We start from the raw sequence: 24,203 nt of genomic DNA on the forward strand, positions 1-24,203 counted from the left end.
GCTCTGCTAATGGCCACCAGCACTCATTTAATTCTTCTTAATGAATGTATGAGTGAGTAGCGGAAGCTATTATGTAGGGCTTAATAAAGGGCGGGAAGGAATTTCCTAAAATTTATTGCCACAGGCTGCTGCTTGAAGATAAAATAAATGGTAATTGCTTGGAACAGGAAAGAGGAGGATGATAAAATGTCCCTAGACATGAGGTACAAAAAAATGCCAAATGCTATGAACCAAAATCTCAAAGCCCGAAGGATCTCAAAAGCAAGATGGCCTCCTCATGGCCTTTTTTTTTTTTTTTTAAATCCTTAAGACATCTCCTTTGAATATGGATTCTGAATGATGAACTCAATCTCAGCTGGAAGGATTATTCTATGACACTTGAAAGATAAGCATTCATATACAAAAAAAATAAATGACATTAACTCAAACAGCATCTTATGATATTATTTGCAGGAAAGGGACAACATGGAAAAATGGAAGGACGCTATTTCTGAACTATGTAGTCCAGCAACGCAATCTTTCCTAAAGTACAGGGTTTATGTTATGAAACATGCACATAATATTTTGCTACAATTACGTTCCTTCTTTCCCATCACCATTTTGGTGAGAGCAGGTGGAAGAAGGGAAATTGCCGAAAGGTGGATCTGTGCATTGTTTCTTCAATTTTTGCTCCTGTTTGTTAAATAAATAAAAATCAGCAGACTGAAGGAAAAAAATGACTGAACTGGGGCCCCTGAGCGCTATCCTGCACCTAAGCGCTGCAATCAGGCCGTCACCCTCCCAGCAAACTCTAGGTCAGATCTCAATAGCTGGCAAGAACAAAGTGGAAATCAAAGACCCATCCAGTGTAATTGCAATCTAAGAGAAAAATACAGGTTTTCAGAACAAGGCTTTTCATTATAAAGTGCAGCAGGCTTCTGTCCATGCAGCTCTTCAAACTTTACTCAGAGGTCATGATCCAGCCACGTGGAGGAGTTTGGCTAAAAGAAATTTAATTAGTCTCATCAAGAAAGCTGAGAAGCAAGTTTCCTGTGCATGGTTCGATTTTTTGCTTTTCACTAAGCAGTAGGTAGTATTCTGCACATCAGAGAATGCCAACAAAGTGAGGACTAAAATCAGACTACTCACGTGGTACGCTAAGATATATGTTTAATTAAAGAAGCAGAAATCCAAGAAAGCAACACCCTTAACCTGATTAGAGCAATAGTTCAAGAGTTACCAGATTGCCATAGGAGTGGAGAGAAGGAACGCTTCTCTCACTGTTCTCAGCCCCACAGGGATTTCAAGTACAGCTGCCCCAAAAAAAAGAGGACACTGTCAATCGCTAAACACTGTCCTCCCAATATGCAGTAGGAAGGAACAGCTACGCAGCACAACAGAAAGAAGATGTCAAAATAGCAAATTGAGTGAGCAAGACATCTATTTCCCTTTGCACAAAGGGGCAGAAAGCAAGCAATACCATTTTCAATAGCAAGCTAATATACCCAAGAGCTTAAAAGGTGACCCAAGAAGAAAAACAAGATTAGGCTTGCTCTTTTTTGCTGCTTAGGGCAGACAAAGCCCCTCTCAGAAAACCAGCATTTTTCATGCCAGCTTTGACCATCTTAAAACCAGAAAAAAAGAGGATAAAATCCAATTTTTCTTTTTTAAATCCTTGGCAGATCACCTGCGAAGTGCAGCCCAACAGCTTCTCCAGGAGGTAGCAAGAAATTACGATTTTCTTTTCTAAACAAGGATTTCAGCTCCTTCAGCTCAACAGCAGGATTTTCATAGCCTGACAGAATACAAAGCAACCAGCCAACCTGTAAAGAGCGTCCAATTTGAAGATGGAGAGTTGCTTCTTCAAGAGAAAAAGCAGCAATTTGGTAGGAAAAACAAATCCACTTTAGCACATGGAAAACAAAGGGTGAGCAGCCACAAGATGAGCGTGAAACGTCAGGGGATATACTACACAAATTTACAAAGGGCAGTTGGATAGTGGATAGGCATCTACTTGAGCGTGTTATATAAGAAGAATTTAAGCTGTTTGTTCCCCATTGAAAAAAACAGAGTAAAATGAATGCTCACAGCATTCTGCTGTACCAGTATTGGTACTGTTACCTGCACAAAAGACAAGGCTTCTAACTTAAACCAACAACCCACATTAGCCTTTCCCAGAGCACCTCCAGGCACTTCCACTCTTTTCCTAATCTTCTTCCCTTCCTATGAAGGAGTCTTATTTCCTTTTAATAGGGGCTTAAAGGGACAGAATTTGCAGCTTTATGAAAATTAAGAGCATAAAGACAGAAGAACTTTTTTTTTTGACTTACAAATAAACCAAACAGATATTTGGTAACTACCCACGTTTCCTACCACACGGAAGAACATAGCATCTCCTCCACCTCAGAACCAGCCCATCATTGGAGTCACAGGGTGTGGACTATGCTGCGTCACAGTGGGGTCACCTATACCAACCTCAGTTACCAAGCATGAAAATATGCATTTTACCTACCCAAAGGACATACCCCACAGTGAGGGGAGACCAAAAAAAAAAAAAAAAACACACTCAATTAGTCTTTCAAACATAACACTAGCTGATACCGAGCCTAAAGTAAAAACTGAAGGTGATGGGCTTTTTTGGTTTCGTTGGTTAGCAAGAGTTTTCATTTCTACTGTGCGCAAGAGCCAGATGTAGGAGGAAAAGCGTAGGTGGCACAAGAGAAAGTAGGAAGGAAGGTCCTTGCTGCCATTTATCTGAGGAACACTACGTATGGAAATAACAGGGAGCTCTGTCATCCAGGCTGGCTCATAGCCACCCACACAGCAGGAAGCAGCAGAAGAGCCCAGGAGAAGCCTTGCACATTCCCTCCCCTCCTCCTCTCCCCCACTCTTCCTTATCTACTCTTACTAGCGCATGTCTCATAAAACATCCCTAGACAAACTACCAGGGAGGCCAACTCCTTAAATCAAACCTCTTATAAAACGTTTCAGGTACGACTCTGGGTTCAAAGCAACTCTCACAATAAAGAAGCAAAGGTAGGATGCTCTGACTGAGGCATCGGCCTCTGAGCTGATGTCAAGTCTGGCCATTTGTGCTCAAGAGGAGTCCAAGGTGCTGCATCTGGTGACGAGACAAATACAGGCAGATGCCAGCACCCAGAGAGTCACCAGCCGCGGTGGGACTTCATTTGGACAGAGCCTGCATTCACACAACTGAGCCCACAGTGACAAACTGTCAGGATGCAGGTGCACTGGTAGAACTTTTTAGCAAAAGCTAGTCCAGAGCCATGGCAGCAGCCTCTCCCCACACTTTTTTTGGTGGTACTTTGCTTAAAATATCACATTCACGAGGATTTTTAATTTTTTTGACACAAGAGATGAGAGAGGAGGAAGGCAGAGGGCCTAATGCGTTCTCTCTTCCCATACTTTGTATTCTAAAAAAAAACCTTTGTTCAGCTTTGTATTCAGCATCATTGTGACAACAGTTCTTAATTCTATTGCATGTTTGTATCCTTTTTAAATAAATCAAATAGAACAGAATAGAATTTCTTTACCAGCCAGGAATGCATGCTATAATTATTATTTTTTTCCAACGCATCTCCCTCAGGAAAGAGCTTACGCCTCCGAAGGGGGTTGCAAAGTTTTCCTGGAGACATCCGCTACCTGAGCTTTACAAGGAGGTACCTCCACCAGGGCTGGGCTACAGACCTGGCCACAGTGCCAGCCAAACCAAGGAGGAAGAGAATTCAAACCAAAGCGTGTCCATGTAAGACTGCAGTAGATGGTCTTTGAGGTAGGAAAGAGCACCTTTACTTGCACGGGGTCAGTTTTACTTCTAAAATTTTTAGGAGTAGTGCATTTTTAAAATCCAGCTGCTAGCAATTCCAATTTGAGAATCATAAAGTATACTACATTAATAATTGAAACATGAAATGCCTGTCTGATTCGCAACAGTCTTCAGTCCCTCTCCCCAAAGGGCTTGATTTGCCTTAGGGGAGCATTTCACAAGCAGCACATCAACTTTCAGAAATACAACTTCAGCAGATGAAAGCCCTGTAATCACAGACGAGCTGCCATCTTTCTAATTCTGGAATATAAAAACAGTGACATCCAAGTAGCCATTAGAAGTAACTTAATGGTAGAACAGCCAAAAGATTTCAGTCAAACCAAGCACTTCAAATACTACCCGTGGCTCACCAGCAGTCTCGCTGTTTTAGCCACAACATCTACCCTTTATCAACGGGCGGAGAGCGTTCCGCCATCTCTGCCATGACTCACTGGGAGCAGGGCGATGAGACATCTTTGTTACCGGGTGATTCAAGCCTAACTGGTGGCCATGAAGCGTGTATCATACCAAGGACTTCAGATCATCAGGGTCTGAAGTCCAGCTAAAGCCCACCACTTCCTAATTTGGAAACATCGCAGACTACAGAGATGTCTGAGCTGGGAAACATCTGCTCTGCTGGTGTCTGGGTCTCTCACCTTGACCTGATGGTTTTAATGTCTTTGCAGTTATGCAGGTCTAAATGGTGTGAATGTAGATAACACACTGTGAAATTCAGTTTTTTTTGGGGGGGGGTGGGAGGGAAGTAACATTATAGCTATCAAATTAGAACAAAAACGCTCCAGGTACTTCCATGGATTTGTGCTATTTATTCTAATGAGTGGAGTGTAAGTATTTCATATTAATGTTTGGCAGTTCTTTGAATCCTTACCTGATAATAAATGCAGCACTGATCACTATTTTCATTTAATGTTCTTCAAATCCTGTGTTCTTAACCACAATTACAAAGTCATGCTACTACTCAGGGAAGTTCACAGTTACTCTCAAGAGAGGTCTGCTTATCACCGTTGCAGCAGATCTTCAGAGGAAATGTCATGCGATGCCTTTGCTTTACAGAGGCAAAGTATAATTGCAACAACCAAAGTGATATTAGCATTTCAAAATAGTATTTGCCTCCAAAAACCTAACCGTTATTATTCTAATTTATCCTATGCGTGGCTCAAAACATTAACTACTTAAGTAAGAGGGGTTACTAACACTGCGCATTTTGCTAACCACTAACAGTCTGTAGGAGTTTGGCCCACTTCAGACCTATTCCTGCAGCAGTTCCAGAACGAACTCCTAGAACACGGCTGCAAGTTGACAGAATATATCTGCAAAGACACAATGCATCAGAGATCATATCTGTCTTCAGATAAAACCTTACTTTTCTATACCCACTCTCCAGCAGGAACAAGGTAAATAGCATCGCAAATTCTAGCAGTGAGGTCTCATTAGACTGAAGCTGCCACAACGGTTTTTTTTTTTCTCTTACTGATCAAGCAACACATACACTGTCTTATGTGATCGTCTCTCAACAATAATTATTATTTAATACCTAAAATATGATAGCACCTTGACATCAAAACCTCTGTGTGGGAGGCACTATTAGACATAACAGACAATCCACAACCCAAAGAAACTGCAATATCAAGTTATGGGAATAGCTTCTTTTCCCCTCCAGTTAATTCCCAATAAAGGGCATATATGTTGTATGAAATAACTGCATATTTAGAAAAAAATTATATAGCAAATACATTTAGTAGAATCAAGCAAGTCCTATAAGAAGTGAAGATTAGATTGAAAAGATTTTAAATGCATCTTTTTACCCATCAAAATAAAAAGATTTAAGAAGAAATAATAGTAATAATTCAATACTCTTCATTTGAACTTTCCAAAGTTATTTGCAAACATCAGGTGTAATCAGACAACAATACCTCTAATAGCTGTTCCAATAATTCTGGCTAAATGAGAATGTACTTCTAAACCAACATTATGTGTTGTCAGGTTTACAGATATGAAGAAAGCTTACAGCTAGTAAAAATAATACAAACCCACTCAAGCGAACGTATTTATAGCTTCAACTGTTCTGCTGGATCCACTAAATCTTCTTCATTATTATAAAATTCTCCCATCCAAAAGAGATTTGAGTAACATAAGAGTACTACTAGACGACAGCTACGCTTTTGTTAGCATTGTTATGACTTCTAAAAGTTTAACTCCACAATTAGCTTTGTAATCGCAATTCTGACATTCAGACAACATTAACTGTGTAAATAGCCGTAACAGGCTGAATGCTATTTCCAGTTATTCCGTGAGCATCTTCACTAGGAAAAGTTCACGTGTTTAGAAATACTGGACACAATGCCGTAAGAGGGTTTATAAAACCAATTTCTATTCTGAAGGGAAGGCACAATTTAATAAAAAGAGAAAAAAAATGAAAATAGGCATAAAATTTTAAAAGCCAGTGTGGCATAACTAAAGAGGGAGGGAATGAGATCACATGCAGAAGACAGCAGTAAGTGAAAAGGAACGTGGCACTGAAGAGCATTACAAGCATTTTATTTTCTGTTGCTTTAAAAATGAAGAATGGACCAAAACGGAGCTTGAGGTGGTGGGGGGGGGGGGGGCAAGATGTTCACGTTAAAAGCAGAACCAACATCACCTACCAACCTACAACACAAACAGTTCAATTCATAAATACAGATAGCGTCGTATTTCATGAGAAAGCACACTCAAAAAGCCAGGATTATAGGCTCTAAAATTACCTAAAAAGATCCAACAGTCACTATTTCTGAAATTCACGGCTCTCATTTTTGATCCTGGTTCCTGCCATTAGCTTGTGCAAATTTCCAAGATACAAACTTTTTATTGAAGAGCATTTGTTTTAACCACAGCAAGTCACTAAAAAGATTCGGAAAAGACACCTAGTGGCGAGTGTATCATATGGCAGTTCAATTTTCCTCAGGGCTTATTACAAATATAATCACAAAAATTTAACTGAAAAGAGTGCAGTTTACTACATAAGAACCCTGCAGATAACCCATTTTGGTCATATCAGAAACCGAGGATACGGTAACTGTAGGGGACACACAGCCCTTCAGTGGTCACATTTAATGAGACAACAGTTAATAGAAGCAGCCTTTGAAATTCTGCAACTTTAACTCAAATGAAACAGCAAAACACTTCCAGAAAGTCTGAACAATTTCCTATTTAAAGTTTCCGTGTCCTTATCCCACTACCGTTCACACATTCAGGCTCTTGGGGAAAAAAAAAAAATCATTATTAATTCTGGCAACACACAAGAAACAAAGGTCATAAAACTTCATCAGTTTTACCAGCTGCAGATTGGCAGCTGATCAGATCATTGGTTTCACTGCAACAAGGTGACTGATTTGGCCCATGCACGACCTTTGGTAGATTTTGGATGTGTGCAATAAGTGAAATTTCCCGTTATATAGCATCAGTGTGACAGGAAACCCAGGGAACATGCCCAGTTAGCTTTGTACTTCCAACTGAGACGGAAATCTGGCAGGAAACGAAGAGCAGGTCAGGGAAGGGGGACTCCTGAACTTCAGCAAGCTTTGCCATCTCAAAATATTGGCATTTAACAGGCAAAACCAGTCAACAGTCACATGTAATTCAATATTGTCTTCATCTTACTTTATTCCTGGATTCTGGGTCCATCATTTTCTCTTTGATGCAAACATGGAATGCAAACCAGAATAGAGTAAGCTTCAGTATATTTCTCTTGTATGAGTTTGAGGAGAGCGTGGACCAAATAGGGTTTGCTGCACTGCTCATAGTGCATTTCAAAGGATGGGTTTACAGAGAGGCAGCTGAACACAACTCAAGTCTTGGGAAAGCAGGTGGGGAGCACTGAACTGGCATAGTAGGAATAAGGTAGGAACTGAAGTCAGTCAGAAAAATAAATGCAACAAAAGACCCTAGAAAAAGCAGCATTAACGGGTAAGAAACTTCTCAAGGCAAGCAATGCCTGGCAATATTGCCTCTTTAATACGCAGAATGAAACTAAAGTCTTAGTGATTAATAATCTATTGTGAAATTGTATTCATTAGATAAAAGCAGAGCACAGAGATGATACAACACAAATCAGCCAATCTCCACGCGCACGAGCGATGATCTCGCCTACATCCACGTAAATTAAGAGCAAACACTCTGCGGAAAAGCAAACTCATGCTTTTCGCAACTTAACAGGTAACAACAAGGAAGAAAATCTGGGAAAGATCAAAAACCCCCAAAGCTAACCAAGCCTGACCTAGAAAGTACTAGACAAAACCTCAAGGACGCTTATATTCAGGACACACTTGCCCCATCATTGCAATGAGACATGTAGAAAAGGACTCTTCCCAGAGCATAAAAAACTACTTCAGCAGATTCATATCAAATTTTGCCCTCAGGTGGATGCATCTTCCAGCCACTTCACCAGAAGTTATGCATAATATCAAAGGGCAGAATTTGGATTAACTGTGCAAGCATAAAGAACAAAGTTAAAAACTAAGGAAATACATTTGTCTTAGGCAGCTTTACCTACTAAAGTTATCTGGATGCTCATTACCTTATTCTGTCCAAGATTCCTCTTTAAACTAAGAAAGCAGATTCTTTGGTAACCAGATGAGTAACCCGTACAGATTGTTTAAAATGATCTTCCATCAGTACAGAGCAAGATCCGATGAGACAGTCAACAAAACCTAAGCAGCAGAGTTCCTCTAACTTCTGCTGACACTGGCTGGCATGTTCCTACAGTAATAGACTTCTGCGATTCACAACAGATCTTTTTATAAGGAGACTTACTACTTCTTGCTAGAATGGCAGAGTAAGTCGGGAATCACAAAAGACTGCTGGGTCAAGACACTAGCTCTCTTCATACTGCTATCAATAGATACTGTACATGAAATGCAGCCCCCTCCCCCTGCCAAAAAAGGGAAGCAGAGCACATCTGAAACAACCACCCTCAAAAGATGGTATTTTTAAACCTCTCCTTCAGTTTGCATTAATACATATCAAAAGATTTTATACAGCAAAGGTATATTACACACTTAGGGACACAGTGAATGCCCACTTGCACATGGTTAGTAGCATGAATTATCCCTTTTAAGCCTTATAGTGTGCATCACGTACACCAACAGAGCTGTAGTAATGTTCTGTGAAATTTGGGGACACTCAGACATTCCAGATCTAGGCTGAGGTTTGAGGTATTGGCCCTATGAACCTTCCCTCCGATACCGAATTTGCCACAGATATCGGTCAGATATTAAGAACCTGTTGCAGACGTGGGTTCAGGTCACCTGGTATCAGTTAACATTCTTCCTTATCTGACATCTTGCCAAGACACTAAGAAGTGGCTACAGTCACATTTACGTGTGGCAAATACGGTTCAATTGCCTAGTAATAACAATAATACTCATGGATTTATTTCTCGTCTTCTTTATAAAAGTCGCCAGGAGCTCAAGTGGCAAAGCAAAGCCATTATTCTAAGCACCAGCTGAACAGCCTCCCTGCCCCGAGTGTGTTGTCATCACAATGACAACATGTGTCAAGGCCATTTGCACCCTTCTTTCCCCCTCATGATTTGCCCAATGTCACACAGTCAGTCACAGGGAACATCAAGGGTAAAACCGACATTTCCCAACTTTGACGTTTCCCAACTTTATCAACCAGACTATGCCTACTCCTCACTTTCAAGCTTAAGATTTACACTTTTCAATTTAAAATACTGGCAAATTTTGAAGTGTTCTGAATAAGAAGATCACTTTCTAGCAACAATTTTTATTCTAATACCCTGCAGCTTTCTCTCGCCTCCCTGTACTGATCGTCTCATATAGCAACTCTATTAAAATTGGTAAATAACAAAAATGCAGAACCAGCACAATCTATTAATGAAAGTCTGGCATACTAGCAACTGCTACCTATTCATCATGAAGGAGGTGAACTGCTTAAATATGGGAAGTTATCAAAGATTAGTCAGCGTGCAAAACAGAACTGCTTTTGCCCAGGAGAAGGATTAGCCTTTCCCCATCATCATCATCTTCCACTTCAGTGAGAGGGGAAAAACAGCTTAGCAGATCTTCGGCCTCTTCCCTAACATACTCCAACCCCTGATGAAGTTTTTGTAGAGGGGATTCTTCCTGAAACCTACCACTATTTGATAACTGGAGCAAGAAAAATTATAGCAAGAGCTTTGAATGATGAAAAGGAACGTACTCAGAGACAGTAAACAAATCTGCATTTGGTGTGAAGCTGATGCCAGTATTAACCTGATTAACACTGAAGCACATCAAAGTTGGATACATAAGCAATGATCTCAAAGCTGGGATAAGTCTCTCCTAACAGAGGTGGAAATTATAGTTTGGGTGCTGCCAAATCTCTCACCTCACAATAAAAAAAGTTTTGTCCGTTTAGAACAGAGACCTGAGATACTAACGGGAGACTTCCCTTACGCTGGTGTAAAGCACAACTTCAGGTGAAAGGTCTAAAATGGCATCAGGAGTAATAGGGCAGTTTCTTCCAAGCCTCAGGTCTTGCAGTTGGCTAGGCATCAGAGACTGAGTATAAAAATGCTCTAAGGAACCATGGAAAAAGACAAGAGATAAGGTTTAGAACTACACAGATTTTAAAGAAGTAAAGTTTTTCAATGGAAGGAATCTCATATAAATGAGATCAATGTACGGCAACTGACTATCTAATGAATTTATATTGTGTATAAGGCAGATTTGCTGAGACTACCTGTAAGATAAAGGATAGTGAGTAGAAATAAAGCCTTATATTATTGCTTGCTCACAACCAGTTCTGGACCATCTGACTGACAAAAGCTTATTCTAAAAATGTTAAAATTAATTTTAATAATATTTTACTGAAAACAATAAATAATACCTCTTGGAATTATTCATTTTCCTACATGGTACGAAAAAGATCAACATTTCACAAAAATAATACATAACTATATAATGATAACAGCATATATTAATATATTCATGTATTACTCTCTCACAATCCACACTGTTGAAACATGAAATTTATCAGCGTAAAGGAAGTTTGATTATTAAAATTAAAGACTATCAAAAAGAATCAATTTTTTTTTTTAAATCAACCATACAGGCAGAGATTCTTTTAATTGATTTTTTCTAACAGCAAATTTTATAGGGCAGATCTTCAACAGGCAGCTTCAGCAAGCTTATGCTACGGATCCATTTTGTAGAATTACTTCCTAGTTAAAGCTGTGAAACTTTCAGCACCCTTATAAGAATAAAAGTTCACGTCCAATATGAGAGAGACTATAGCAGGTTGACTTCAGCAGCATTCAGCACTGATGTTATAAGAATGGATAAGAAGGACGGAGTTCCTGGAGTTCATCTCTTTTTTCCCAGTAAGGTAAACAGCTCACTTAAGCTTCCTTATCACTTCCATAGTCTCTCTTCTAAATCCACATTTTACCATGACCAGAATGTAGCACAAAAAAGTTTTTTTCTAAGTGCTTTATCAATCTATGTCCTAAAGATAGTTAAAATGAAGTTCAAAGTTGAACAGTTTTTACTCCCTGGTACTGTAAATGTATAGTATCAATTAAAAAAAGAAACTACCTTCTCTTCCCACCAACTTTACAGCTCACCACATTTGTGTTAGTTGCACGATATCTCAAAAGGTTTATATATCTATGACTTATAACTTAAAACAATGAAAAAGTTATGAGACAAGGCTAAAGCCCCTCAGTGATCCTTTATACGGAACAAGAAGCAGCATAAAAGTCTCATATTCAAGACCACCTCAGAAGGTTTTTTTCTTCCCCTCAAATCAACTTTCTCTGACTGCCACAGCAAAGATGGCACTAATGACAGCAAAGAGGTATATCAAAGCTGCAGTCGCCTTAAAACGATCCATGCTTCAAGCTATTGTTTACCATGATTTCCCATTATTAAATCCAAACATCACACTCAAGCTCCCACCACCAATGTCCACAGAAAGGTGGCCCCCAGTCACTGTCACCACCCACACAGCAAAGCGTGCATATGAGCCCCACTCTTTTGGGCTCTCACAGGAGAGACGCCCCTCAGCAGCATCCTCTATAATTGCTAGGGTCGCAACTAGCAGCGCTGGAGTCCATTGCTTCCCCCTCATCCAAGCAACAACCCCAGGCACAGAGCTCAGCCAGGCATCGGACACACGCCCACATTTACGACGGCAGCCTAGCAAGTGGCGAGCCGTAACACTCTTCTGCTCTTGACCAAGCAGTAACACAACAGCCAAACGGCCCAGTAATGTGATTACAAGCTGTGGTCCTCCCGTGGACTAGAGTTACTGTCTCGCTAGCCAGGCATACTGTAAGTCAGAGGTAAAATTCTTAAAATTCATTTTTTAAATCTTCAAATACTGCTTTCGCTCAGAGTTACTGTTCTACCAAGATGTTTCAAAGAACATACTCATCGTTTACACAGCAACACCTACCTAACACAGTTACACAAACTGCGGTGTTTGCAGATCATTTCAATTGACTGTTCAAACGATCCTGGCCAATTTCAGGATCAGAGTTGAGCTCTGTGAGAATGCACCTTAACGTTGCGTTTCTTTTCAGAAGTTTGAGCTTTAATGAGATTAATGCTCTGGAAAGGCACAACATACCACTGGGTAAACCTAGATCTGCATTTACAAAGTCTTTTCCATTAACTGCATACTGACCACGTTTTTTTTTTTTTTTCTTCTCAGCTGGATATTCCCAAAAGCAGCAACTATTTCTCAGCTGGGAAAAGCATAAGGGAAGAGGCAAACATTGCCTTTATTTGCCATCTCAAAGTTAAGAGAAAGGATAATCTAAGAGATGAAGGAATTTGCAACAAGATGCAATATGCAAAATCCTCTCATGGGCTACTCTGCTACCGAGGATAACTACACCACAGCGAACTCCTGCTTGTGAAACACCTTTAGCGGAGGAAGCAGCAAGACAGAGAGAGAAAAAGTCCAAAACTCTCTGGTCCTAAAATACCTGTGGATTTCCCACCATAATGCTAACCTCAAGGACAAAATTCAGAGCATTTGACTACCAGCGGAGCTGATTTTAGGACAATTGTCTCCTTACATTTCAAAAGCCTCTCAAAGCATTGCTTTGAATACTACAGAGAAAAGGATGTCCGAGAAATTGAATTACTTTCCCGAAAATCATTTTGCCATGCGTTGTTAGTATCTGATATTATTTATTAACTCCTTGACTAGTCAAATAAGATTCAATACCACTGAAGCATTTAAGATCTTTAATGCTCTGATAATCATTGCTAAGCGTCTACCGAATCGGCCCGAGTAAAACTTTGCAGGCAGGAGTCCCACCGACACTCGTGAGACAAGGTTATGAAACAGCATTGCCAAAACGCAACCATAACAGACAAGCCATGCTATTATCAACTCAACGGTTTTTTGCTTTATCATGGCTTTTAAAACAAAATAACTTCAAACAAGTATCTTGAAGAGTTCTACTATCTCTAGGGGTTTGCTTTAAGCAGCCCACCCTTGAGCTTAACCAAAACATTTATTAGTTATGAAAAGCAGGATGTCTGATTTCCCAGGGACAAACTAGTTCCCACTGTAGGGCAGAGAATCCAGACAGAGTATTTGGCATTCAGAAGAAATTGTGCAGTGACAATACTGAAAGGCAAACATGCAAGAAATATTTAAACCCTAAAAAAAATCTCAATCCATTTTTATAAAAGACAGCTTAAAGTACCATTCCTGAATAGGATTGAAAACATGAACCATTTTTCTTTCCATTAATTGATAAGCCAATATGTTAGATAGTCAGTTTATCAGATTATATATATTTCAAAGACAAGAAAATTACCAATAAAAATCTGATGGAAATGAAGAACTAAGATGAGCTTTGTTTCCTCTGTATTGTTCTAGATATTTTTAAGCGCCTATATTTCAATAACAAGGTAACATTTTCCAGGCAAGTTGGGGGCCAAAACTCAAAATAGAGCTGAACAACAAAAACGGTGGTACAGCCTTCTACTGCCTGTACTATACGAAGAACCATTTCGTATAGTCAACGGAATAAGTTTTCCTCATGTGGATAAGCGAGGCTGATCTTTTGCAGTTCTCTTAACAGATGTATCAGCCTTGATGTCCCCTTTCAAGTTTATTCTTTTCAAAATCAAGACACTGAGGTCTCTTGTGGACATATGGTATATGGACATTACAGATGCTATTTTTCTTTGCAAATGTGCTAGGATGTTCTGACCTCAGGTCATACTGGCAAGAAGTTACCATCTGCCTATTCCTGCTAGATGATCAAAAAGGACCATTTCTGGCTCTGCTGCCACATCAAAACACTGAAGGTAGTTAGAATATTGTGTTGCTTGCAGTTAAGTGCACTGCGTCTCATCTGACCTTGAAACTCTGTCCTAAGTAGTAAAGCAGCAACCAAACTGGGGGTGGAGGAGTGGGTATATTTCAGTACTGAAAGCATGCCCTGGAAAATTTCTGCAGCAGGATTTTTATCAGAGTGCCAAGTTAGCCCTTATATTCTCCATCTTTCCATTAATTACCTCCAATTTCCAAATAACCTCAGTGCACAAACACTGCACAGGAAATGAGAAGAAATAACATTAATGTAACTTGAAACAATATGTAACTTGAAACTCAGCAGTACGTACACAGCATCTCTGTCTGTATCTTTGCTAACTATTGCACAGAATTTCTTGGTGACTCAGAAACTCAGGATGAGAAAGTTTCAAAACAAAGCCTATCTAAAATAAAACTAAATAAATATTTTTCCACTTAGCAGTTAGATTGTGTCCTCAGACGCTGCAAATTTTTCAATTTTTAATTGGATAAAGATTATAGATGCAGCTTGGTTTTGTGCTCAAACTTTCTTAGGAGGAGAGAACTGTTGAACAAGCTTTGTCAAAATCATATTCGCTCGCCTAAGATAGCGGCCAGCGGCATGTCTGCTCCAAGAACATCAGAACTGAAAACGCATTATGCAAAAACAAGGATTACTCCAGAAGTTTCAGCAAAACAACACTTTACTGTGTCTGACCTTTGAAAACGGCTACCATAAGCTTGAAAACTACTCAGTCATTTATTTTAAAAAAAAAAAAAAAAAGAAAGAAGGAAAAAAATAATCTGAAATAGATGCTAAACCCACCTCTGAGTCCTACTGAGTTTTTCATTTAGTTTCTTTCCTGACTTTCTCAGTCCCCTTTTACTTTGTGGAAGACCAGCAAGCGAAGAGGTTGCTAAACCCCTAACATATTCACTCTTGCACTTAATCTCATCACAGCACAAGATCAAGGCCTAGCTGGCTTGAGGAGAAACCACTAACCAAAAACGCTGTAAATGCACTAAGCAAATTAACAAGAAACTGTTTGATTCCCATCAGGTGTCACAATTGCAACTTCCACAAACTCTCCAAAGGAAGGTATTTTATTTTCAGGTAGCTGAGACCCTTTAAAGACAATTAGAAAACCTGTCAATGGCAACAGCATCACCAGCACCTGTGGTTGGTCTGTACAAAAAACAAAACAAAACAAAACAAAAAAAAACCCCACTTTCCCAGATTTTAAATAAGAACATATCTAAGGCAGAAATGAGAAACCTGTATGATGTTAAAAACAAGTTATTTCCTTGTATTTACTACTCAGCTGTATAACAACCTCTCCTTAAGTTTCAAGCAATCTGACACAAGTTAAGCATTTTCTTACTACACGATTAGGCAGGATTTGCATCAAGAAGCAAGAAAGAAAACAGAAGACTTCCATACGGTACAGCCTCTTTATATCTGTAGGAAGCAATTTAATAAACAATATTGCATCTAACTGGGCAGGCCAGACATAAGCCAAGAGAAACTCCTTACCGTGTTCCACAAAGACGTTACAGTGCGGGCCCCCATGCCTAGATGATTCCTTCTTCCCTGCTCCTTTGATGAAGTGCAGGGCAGGCAGACTTGGCCTCCTTTGGTCCCCAAGGACTTTTCCAGGCTGCTGCCCCATAAAGCAACTATGGGCAGCCTTCCCCAGGACGAGAAGTTTTTGAAGAAGTCTGTGATCCCTGATCTTCCAGGTTGGGACGGAGCTCGGAAGGGAAACGTATTTTAGGTGGGTATGCTGGTTGCGCTCACCGTGTAATAAAGTCACTTGAGGCGAAGAATTAAGACAAGCTCGCGGACTCTTGCAACGCGTCTGGAGGCAGCAACAAGGCTCTTTAGGTGGCTTTATGCAAAACAACAAGTTAAAAGTTCCAATTGCTTAGTAACTACAACAAGCGTCAAAGTCTTACGTTACCATATGCAATGCGTCTTCCGCCGGGCAAAGGAGAATTAGTTCATCTTACAAACAAGAAATCGCATCTAGGCTCACCCAGGGCAGGAAACGGTCATTCCCACTGCAACCAGGGTCAAGGTTTCTTTTTTTTTTTCCTCCTTTTCTTTTGCATAGCATTGAGCGAGCAAAGGCCCCCAAAAGCCACGTCTCTGGCTTCAAGTACCGTTGAAGTCCAGCAGGCTCCAGGACATCCAAATCATGTCAGGCTTCGACACAAAAGCGCAGGCCGGCTCAGTCCTCAGGGATCCGCGCGCGCGCTCTCTCCGCACGGGCCCCGCGGAGCTTTCGCCCTCCGCCGTCGCCCGCTCTTCCCGCCGCTACCTCTCCCGCGCGCCGGCGGGCGTCGAGCGGCCGAGCGGGCACCGCGGCGCCATGGCGGACTCCGAAGCGACGCCTCGAGCGCGCCAAGGCCCAAGCGGGGCGGGGGGCGGGCAAGGCCGCCCCGGTGCGGCGGCCTCGGCCCTCAGGGCTCAGCGGGAGCCGGGTGCCGGTGGCCGGGAAGAGGCATGAGCCCAGGGATGCTCTCCGGGAGGAAGGTTTCTGCACAGCAGCCAGCAGAGGTCAAGCGGGGGTGACTGCGCTGGCTTCATCCCAGCGGGGGAGGCCGGCGGCGGGGAAGGCCGCGGCGGCGAGCGCCAGCGGGCCGAGCCCGGCCCCGCCGCGGCTGGACGCGCAGGAGGGGCCGGCCGGGAGCAGCGGGTCGGGCCGCCGCCGCCGCCCGACCCCGACCCGCCTCGGGGGGGCCGGGCCGGGCGTTGACAGGACGGGGGACAAAGGGCTGCGGCCAGGTGGGGGGGCCCCAGCGAAGGAGGCTGCCGCCGGGGGCACCGAGCGACGCGGGCGGGCAGAGGCGGCCGCAGGCGGCGAGGGAGATCCCGGAACCCCCGGCGCGCCGCGGCCCCGTCCCCGGCCGGCGGGCGGGCGGGCGGTCACATCCCCTTCCGGCCCCTCCTCCTCCTCCGCCTCCGCCTCCCGCCCGGCCCGGCGCGGCCGCTGCCCGGTCCCGGCCTCGGCCCCGTCAGGGCACCGCGCCCGCCGCCGCCGCCGCCGTGATGGCAACCTGCCGAGCCCCGGCGGGGGGGGGGGGTGAAATAGGGGTCCGGGGGGGAGCCCCGAGGGAAATGGGGGGTCCGGGGGAGGGGGGGAGCCCCGAGGGAAATGGGGGTCCGGGGGAGGGGGTGGGGGGAAGCTCCGAGGGAAATGGGGGGTCCGTGGGGGGAGCCCTGAGGGAAGTGGGGGGTCCGGGGGAGGGGGGGAGTCCCGAGGGAAATGGGGATCCGGGGGAGGGGGGGGGAAGCTCCGAGGGAAATGGGGGGTGTGGGGGGGGAGCCCCGAGGGAAATGGGGGTCCGGGGGAGGGGGGGGAAGCTCCGAGGGAAATGGGGGGTGTGTGGGGGGAGCCCCGAGGGAAGTGGGGGGGTCCAGGGGAGGGGGGGAGCCCCGAGGCGGGAAGCCGTGAGGGAAGCGGGGACATGGAGGTGTCTCGGGGGCAGCGCCATGAAGGAAATGGGGGACCCAGGTGGGGTCTGGGCAGGGGGAGCTGAGGGGAACGGGGGGAGCCGTGAGAGAAACGGAGGGGAGGATAGGGGAAACTGGGAGGGAGGGCAGCCCCGAGGGGAGGATGAGGGTGAAGGGGAGGGAGGGGCTGGGAGGTGAAGGAGGAGGGAAACGGGGGCACCCACATGGGACCCGGGTGGGGCGATGAGGGAGACAAGGGGCAGGCACGAAGCGGGCTCAGGGCTGGTGAGAAGAGAGGGGAGGGAAGTGCTGGGCAGGAGCCATGAAAGGCTCTTTGAAGCAGAGGATGACGGAAATGGGGACAATGTGGGGAAGGATGAGGGAAATGGGGGGGGGGAGGAGGAACCATGAGGGAGATCCTTAGTGAGGGGGGAGATGGAGGAGAGGCAGGAGCAGTAGGAGCAGCAGTGACAGGAGAGCAATGGGAGTGACAGAAAAGGATTGCAGGGGTGAGAGCAATGAAGGGTGTTGAGAAACGGGGGGAAGATGACTTGGGAATGGGGGGTATCACGGTAGCGATGGTGAGCTGGAGCGACCACAAGGAAGGTCAGGATGGAGGAGACAGACGAGAGCTGGGACGAGGCAGAGGTAGGGGGAGGTGAGGAGCGGAGGTGGCCAGGCAGCAGGGCCTGCACGCGGCACTGCAGCACGTTTGCTCGGTGCCTCTGGGACCCAGTCCCCAAATAACGTGCTGCACTAAACACAGTTGTGCACTGGCTCATTAGCGCTGTACTGCGAGGTCCAGAGGGGACGTGAATTAGCCTGCTCTTTGCCTCACCCAGCTTCTAGGAAACTTTGCAAGGATATGTGCTTTCCATCTGTTTTTAGGCGCAGGGCCATACACACATACTTGGACTTTTTCTGCTGCCTTAGGTATGAGAATGGGCTGATTTCTTCTTTTTAAGAGACAAAACATTGTTGAAGAGCTGTCAGGAAAACGTTCACATACAGAATTACAAAGAGCTTGCAGACTGAGATCTAAAACCCTGCATCAATTGCATCGGTCACAATCACCTTTTTTAATCCATCCAAAGGCAATAATACAATAATATCAAGAACACAAGAAAAAAAACGACAACAACAAGCCACCTAGCTACGCCAGGAAAAAGGCAACAGACACCCTTAGACCATGAGAGCTTCTCTTTGTGGGCTTAATTCACTCCATGCATAATTCCCCTCTAGGTAGGCATCTGCTAATCTAACTTCACAAGCAAACTCTTTAAACTGAGGCATAAAGTTAAGAGTATTCCCTTAACTCATATCAACTTCCTTTTCCTTTTGCAAGGGCCACCTGAGTTGTTTCCTCCTGGATCTGATAATGAGAGCTGGTTGGTTCTCAAGCCCCAAAGACCCCTTCAAGTGCATTGCTCTCAAGTCCCCTGGCCTGTTCTGGACCCTAGACTTCTTACAGAGAGGGACAGGGATGAAGAGAACCTTACAGGGGCAGCTGTAATATTAGCTTTTCCAGAACCAGGGATAAGTCATCCTGCTGGCACTAGGGTCCTCATCTCTTTATTAATGCTGTCAGAGCACATGCAAAACTTGACACTGAAAACAGCCCTAGAGGCCAAGAAATGTGCCAAAAAATGTATGTTATTGGATTTATCTACATGTGTGCACTGTTCTATACCAAGATGAAGTTAAACCTCAAAATTCTTCAGCCTGCACCATGGTGCCCTTAGATGTGCAGTATGCGCGTTCTCTGAGGAGTACATACCGTGAAGCCGAAGGTATTTTGTTTCTCTATCCAGTTTGCGATGGGAATGGAAAAGGGCTGAGGCAGCAGCATGAGGCTGGAGTATTTTGGTCAAAGGTCTGTGCTTGCTCCCAGCCGGCAGTGGGAGAACACACAAAAGCAGTTTCTCCGGTAACTTCCTTCTCAGAGTTACCATCTGGACAAAGCACCGGCTTGTTTATGCTGACTCCTCCCTTATGACAAATTCAAACATGTTCCATTTCTCCTATAGCATGTTTGAGGTCCCTAGCAGACATGGATTGTTCATCTTCCAATTACAGCACTTAAAAGGTAGCACTTCATTCAGGCCTAAGGGATCCTCCACTTCTGCTGCACCATTCTTCTCCTATGTCACTAATTCTTAGCCAGGACACTGATCCCAAACCATTTATATTGCGTTCTCCCATCAGTAACTCAGGTTCCAGGAACTGAGGCTGTTTGCGTTACAAACATGCAAGAGAGAAATTCTGGTACGTTACGCTGAGACAAACCCAGAGTCTCAAACTCAAACTCAGCCGAATTTCTCCAGTTTATCTCAGTAATGGAGAGCAGCTCCTCACTGCTATGATCTAACTTCCACTCCAAAACAGACTCCGGGTGTTCCCATTGGGTGAAGGAAACTCAGGAAATGAGACTGACTGGTAACAAATCTCTCTCAAATTGCTCAGCCTGAGTTGACAGACTAGTTAATACAAACCATCCTTTACTGAAAAAGTTATTCCCTTCTGGGTCTTACTGGAGCATCCATAATCTCTCATATCAGCTAGCAGGACTGAAGCAGAGTGAGCTCCTGACGACTACCAGAGGTCCACGATACTCAGAAGGCTTTGACCAAAATACGCTCACTGGCATACACGAAGGTAATTGAAAATAGGCAGGCTTTCTGTTCCGGACAATATACACTGTATGTACTTCTCCCTGCCCCACACGAGATACTACACAGATGAATATACTTATTTTTATTTACCAGAACAGGTGAATTTATTACTGCTATAACTCACCACAGATCCAACAGATCTGAAAGTTGCAAATCCCATAACCAGAAGTTCAACTACAAGCAATCTCAGACTGTCTCACTTAAAAGCTCACTTCTATACGACCAGCCCTTTTAACTCAAGCTGTTAGCCAGTATTTGAGGTCCTTTTTGTTGCTACCAAGAGAGGGAAAAAAAGGCTGGAGGAGTCGGGTATTCCTTTGATGCTCTGCAATCAGAAAGAAGCCAAGTGGGGCAGGTTCTTTGCCAGCAGTCCCCAGCCTCTTTCCACTCAGCAGTTGCTCCCAAAGCATTTCCCGTTTCCCAAAACAGTGGTGTAGTTAAGCTGGGGCTACACATGTGCAGACGGGCCCGCCAGCTGGGCACTCCCAACAGCACAGCATATCTGCCTTCCTTCCTTCCAGAAGGGTCATACATTTTCTGTCCTCTATCCTGCTGCCAGTTTTTTCGTGAACTGGATTATCTCTATTCACTGGTTTACAACCTTGAAGTTACCCAGTGGGTGCAGAAGTTATTAGGGAAGACAGAGATCAGAGACTGTGTGACCACAGAAGCTGCATTTCCAGGCTAGAAAAAAAAAACTGTTACAGATTGTTTTAATCAAGGCCTTGCATGTGGCCTGGGTACCTCCCATCTATTTCATAAAAGAAGTTTCAATGCTTTTTTTGTTTACCTTCCATTAAGTGCGGGTTGTTACACCCAAAAGCTGCAGTGATGTTTCCTCCACCCCTCCACAACAATATCTTAAAGCTCCAACCTCTTTACCAAATACCAACTCTTAGGATATTAAGTATCGGTCCTTGGGAACCCGCGCCTTTCATCTCTGCGGGTTTTTAGCATCTTCTAGGGCCTGCTCAAAGCATGATCTTTGTAACACTCACTTGGCTTTAACAGCAAAACTGGATGTGAATGATACAGAAATAACATAATAAGCAGCAGTAATTGGATTGACAATCCATTAGCACAAGTTTTAAATCCCAGTGGTTATTACTGGGAATAAAGGGAGAGGTTGTCATTCTTCATATTAGTACATGAATGAAACACTGGCACCAATAAGCAAGTTAAATTATTTCTACAGACAGCTGAATTTGTGCTCCCATTTCTGCAGGCAGCACCCACAAGCAGGGGAACTATTTACTAGCTCCACTTTCAAGAAAGTGCCAACAGTATAAGCCCAACTATGCTATGTACCAGCTTTGGAGCAAGCAGAACAGGCAGGTGCTACAGCCAGCTTATAAACAGGTTTCATGCCATTGGACAGTGGTGATGAGGAATGTCAGACTGGTCTAGGGAGTTTTAGTGTCTAGGCGCATATTGCAGTTCCTCATATAAAAATGACCACTTATTTGATTTGTTTTTCCTACCCCCTCTTTGGACTATGATTTTGTTCCCAAGCCAGAGAAACCGTAGATCCTTCCTCTTTACCTTCCCTGCTTGGAAGTTGCCTAGAAAAATCCCACAGACTATTTCAAGAATTCAAGCAGACTCTGCTTTGCTAGAGTCTCCTTTACATCTTGAGTACTTCCTGCTTCAAAGGCATTCTTTATATAGTCTGCCTTCCTTCCTCTGTGGACTTGCCTATAGAGAAAGGACCCCAGGCTCACCCACCCATCTGAGAAGTCAGAGCCTACCTGGTTTGCCAAACCCTCGCCCCCCACCCCCAACCTTCTCTGACTCTTCACTCATCTCTAGTGGGTACTGTGGAAAAGTCATTTGCCATACTGTGGGACATGACTCAACAGTGACACTTCGGCTTCTCCAGAGGGGCACTATGAGCCCCAGCAGGACATCTGATTGCCTTTCAAGTGGATGAGCACTGGTGATCCTCAACACTTGTCAGAGAAAAGCCACAAAGGATTTAATCAAATCAACAGTAAACCGGCAGTTGGACAAGTACCTTTCTTTACCACCTTTACAACTGCTCAGAAAGCTTTTCCCTCCCCATGCAAGTTTTTTCCTCTCCTATCTCTGTTAACTGCTGGCTTGAAAAGCCATGCTGATGGGCTTGCAAGAACACCCAGCAACGTCCCTGTTGAAGCCTTCTTTCAAAATTTAGGTCTGGGCTTAGCGCAGTGCTGGCTGAATTAGGAAAGAACAGCAATGACCCCTTGTGGCCCAGGAGAAAAATACCAGGACCTACACTTCTTATCAGAGATTAGAAATGACCAATAATCAAATCTTACCTGCTGGTGCTCCTGTTTTTAGGCTTGGGAACAAGTGACAGGTATGCCGGAAAGCAGGAACTGCATGAGTCACATAGCTGTCCCCATTTGACACATAGCCAAGTCCAAAATATCAGGGATGCTGCAGCTAGCAGGCAGAATCAGAAAATTCAGAGCTGAAGCAGTCTAGATATTGAGCTCATGGTTTCTCAGGTTATATATTCACTTATTGAGCACAAGTAACCAGAACTGGTTCACGGTGGGGAGAGAGGGCTAGCATTAGAAACGTAGGCACAGAGCACAGTTTTAAAGAGACTCTCTTTAGACACAAAGCTATGCATTTTCTGTTAAGACATCTGAGCTGTTGCTCTGCTATGTAGAAAAAAAATAATAGAGACAACTCAGCTGTGCGCACCACACAGCCTACTGCAGAGGCACCAGCAGCCCTTTCCTGGGTTCCATATTATCAGGACCTGGCACTGGCTGGCCTTCAGGTCTGAGGATTCACACTCGGTGCTCCACGCAACACTAACTTAATCACCTGCAGAGAACACTTCCACCCATGCTTCCACCACGTTACCTACAGCACCTTCAATAGCCTCATAACCCCCACCCCCCTTCTGACCTGTGAGACGCGTTCAGAAACGTCACTGGAGGACAGGGAAGCATTTTGCATTCATGTAACAGTTCAGGAGAACCATTTCCAGATATCAAATCATCAAACCTCTTTGGGATGTAGTGAAGTACAGTCTTTTCACCCCTTGGCCCACTTTTTAACTTGCATGGACTTGTGTCATTTTAAGTAGCAGAGATGCAAGGAGATCTACCGGATCAAATTTGGACTAGTCACCTAAACTTTAAAAATTTTGTTTTAATTAGGAAACGTCAGATATTCTATCTGTTCATATCTAAAAATCGCACAGCAGAAATCCTTGAATGCCTCTGCATGGTAATAACAAACAGCCTAATCCAGCAATTGGATTGGAAAAATTAAAAAAGTACTTTTTAATTAGAAGAAATAGAGGTGGCTGAAAGCTTTTAGCCTCTTTGTGCTGCTCCTGTCCATGCAGATGTGGATAACGCCAGTACCAGCCTCATGCACAAACCTGAAAGCATCACCATTAAGCTTCAGTTGTTAAACTTCCCAAGTCACCTTGAGGATGTGGTTGTAACATTTATCAGGAAATCCTCACAGAGCTCAAAATAACAATTCCTAGCTCATGTATGGAGCTTTCCAGTGACACCCTCAAGAACGTTAAGTACTGTTTTACAGAGCCAGTACAGACAGAAGTCTCAGTTGTACAGCAGTAGAATAGGTTACCCATGTCCTTGCTTGTCCTTAGCCACTGAGCACCATAATGCTGCAGTTAGTATTTGGGCAGCAGCACTGGTGGCAAATATCCAGCCCTTGCCATCTGGCACAGCAACGAGGCAGAGCTGCAGCAGCAGATTAATACTACAAACACGATCAGAAGCTGCCACCTAGTGCTTATGCTGGGCCACAGGCAGAGCAGCCAGAACTGGATGAGAAGCAACTAGAAGGATATTTCTAGTTCCCAAGAAAAAAAAAAAAAAACAGCAAAGGGTTTTTCTTTTTGCCTCGGGCAAGCAGGAGAATTTCCAATATTAAAATTAGATTCAGTGCCAATTAGGACAGACTTTTTGCT

General features: G+C 43.8%; 1 protein-coding gene across 2 annotated transcripts in view; it reads right to left on the bottom strand.

Annotated features, from left to right (window-relative positions):
- ABL1 (ABL proto-oncogene 1, non-receptor tyrosine kinase) overlaps window positions 1-16,804 on the bottom strand; it is an 84,692-nt gene extending 67,888 nt beyond the window's left edge. The window contains exon 1 of one of the 2 annotated variants that reach the window (XM_009665789.2): window positions 15,663-16,804. Coding sequence is in view for 1 of the 2 variants with exons in the window: in XM_009665788.2 (XP_009664083.1) it covers window positions 15,663-15,798 (136 nt within the window). In the remaining variant the exon portion in view is untranslated. The remainder of the gene's footprint in view (window positions 1-15,662) is intronic. The other variant, XM_009665788.2, reaches the window with a different exon arrangement.
- Window positions 16,805-24,203: the final 7,399 nt, after the last annotated feature.

The sequence above is a fragment of the Struthio camelus genome, chromosome 20 (genome assembly GCF_040807025.1).
Source record: "Struthio camelus isolate bStrCam1 chromosome 20, bStrCam1.hap1, whole genome shotgun sequence".
NCBI lineage: Eukaryota > Metazoa > Chordata > Aves > Struthioniformes > Struthionidae > Struthio > Struthio camelus.